General features: G+C 39.4%; 1 protein-coding gene across 1 annotated transcript; it reads right to left on the minus strand.

Moving 5' to 3' along the window:
• Window positions 1-1477: 1477 nt before the first annotated feature.
• On the minus strand, window positions 1478-2089 carry LOC136834112 (uncharacterized). Its single transcript, XM_067096370.1, has one exon. The coding sequence runs from the start codon at window positions 2087-2089 to the stop codon at window positions 1478-1480; it is 612 nt and encodes a 203-aa protein (XP_066952471.1).
• Window positions 2090-2292: the final 203 nt, after the last annotated feature.

The following is a 2292-nucleotide window of genomic DNA, read 5'->3' on the forward strand; positions in this document are numbered from 1 at the left end:
AGTAATAAGACCCATTGGCCATACACCTCTGGGAGTATTTTCTCCTGAAATTAATTCTAAATCGCCAGTATTAAAATTACGATACAAATTGGTCCATTGCAACGTAGGTAAGTACTCCCTCAACCTCCTGTGCCAAAATTCATCAGCAAGTTGCTGCACACATGTTCATCAACATTTGTAAAATTCCACATCACTAAACGATCCAGGAGGCAAGAAGGGAGATTCGCATAGCAATAATAGATGGTTAGGAGTCAGAGGTTTCAGATCTACTGACATCATTGCTCACCTTTGTAATAGGTCTACTATTTAAAATCCATTCAGCCTCACACAGAAATGTCTGAAATATTCCATCTGTCAAACAAATGTTAGAGCTAGAGATTGCAGCAAACACCTTTCTAGCAGACCAGATCATTCTCTCCCACATACCACCCATGTGTGAAGCATGAAGCGGATTAAAATGCCATTCAACATTGTTTTGCATCCAGTATCTAGGTACAAGCTTATCGTGCAGACGTCTAAAAGTTGTAATTTTGCACCAACAAAAGTAGTACCATTATCAGGCCATAATTTCTCCATTCCTCGCCTGTAATTGAAACATCTAAAAGTATTAATGAAACTATCTGTTTCCGTGCTGTGAAACACTTCCAAATGCACTAGCTCACTAGTTTCGAGTGTTGTAAATTTTACTTCAGGATCATCACAGGGCAATCGAGGATCAACTTGGTTGATCTTTCATCCAATTTTATAATTCTTGAGAAGTCTAGGACCATCACACCATTCCAGTTTACTGAATCTGTCCTTTTATCTTTGGATAACATATCTGCATGCTTATCTTTGCCTGGTACATGATTTATTAAGCTGCATGATTTTACCAACCCTGTTAGCTACAAAGACATGAAATCTTGATTTATCATTTAGGTATGTATTTGAATACTACCTCACTGTCTGTCCAAAAGCTGCAAGAACCTCAGCTTGCAATTCCAATCTCGGTATGGTTATGGATTTAATAGGAGCTGCTCTGCTCTTACTGCACAACAGGGATACTTTCACTTTACCATCTTTATTAATTGACGTCAAATAGGAGTAGCAACCGTAGACCTTTCAGCTAGCATCGCTGAAGTTATGTAACTCATTTGCAGAATCATGAAATGCCTGAGGGCACACACATCTGTCTATTTTGAAGCTACTCAGGTTGCCAAGGTCCATTATCCATGATCTCCAGTGCATTTCTATGCCACGAGGAACAGCATCATCCCATGCTAGAATTTTTCCAGAAAAGGTAAATGGACTTATCAGACCTAGAGGATCATACGGAAGAAACTGTGCTGAGTATGGAACGACGAGGAACAGGAATATCAGTTTTGACAAATAATTCAAGTAGAAAGAAATCTTCTGACATCTCATTTGATACCTAGAGCTTTACTTTGCTGACCTAGTCCTACTAACTACTCACGTTCACACAATTCGTCACATGGGGCTATCTCATCCCGGATTTCAGGATCATTAGTAACACATTTAGTGAGACTGAATCGGCTTTAACACCTTCAAGTGTCATTACAGCATCTTCTATGGAAGCTAAGGAACTCAGGCAGTCATCAACATGAAATGAATTTCTAATGGTATCAACTACTAATGGGTACAAACTGGTATTAGCTATTACACACCACACACCACCAAATACATGTCTGGTCATCTTAAAGTGGTCTACTTCTCCATCTTCTTGGAACCACAAGAAACTCAGAGCATTTTGATCATATTTGGGTATTGGAAACTGATAATACCTGGCCACAATATCAGAAGTTACAGCATATGGATACTGTCTGAATCTGAGCATCACTGGCAATAGTTCGTTATTGATGTCTGGACCCTTGAAACACTTATCATTGAGACTTTCTCCCAAGTACCTGGCAGCACGATTGAATGCAATACACACTTTCCCAAGTTTCTTCTGCGAGATAATTGCATATTGCGATAGGTACCATACGACGTTATCCGACTTTTGAATCTGTTCCAAAAACACAGGCACAGCATAAGATTTGTCGATCAGTTCGTGTATTTCAGCATTATATGACTGCATCAAACCTCTCATTTTTAGATTACACGAATGACTTTAATCTTGACAATGCAACTGGGAAGTTGTTCAGCATAACAACATCAGGCATCCAAGGAATAGGAATCTCGTAATGACCTGTTTTCTTGCAGGTACGATCCCACAAGTCAGTGACACCTATATCATTCCTGGACCAGGACTGATCGTTAATGCATTCATATGCAAGTTCCCACAAGTCATTA

Source organism: Macrobrachium rosenbergii, chromosome 53 (genome assembly GCF_040412425.1).
Source record: "Macrobrachium rosenbergii isolate ZJJX-2024 chromosome 53, ASM4041242v1, whole genome shotgun sequence".
Taxonomy (NCBI): domain Eukaryota; kingdom Metazoa; phylum Arthropoda; class Malacostraca; order Decapoda; family Palaemonidae; genus Macrobrachium; species Macrobrachium rosenbergii.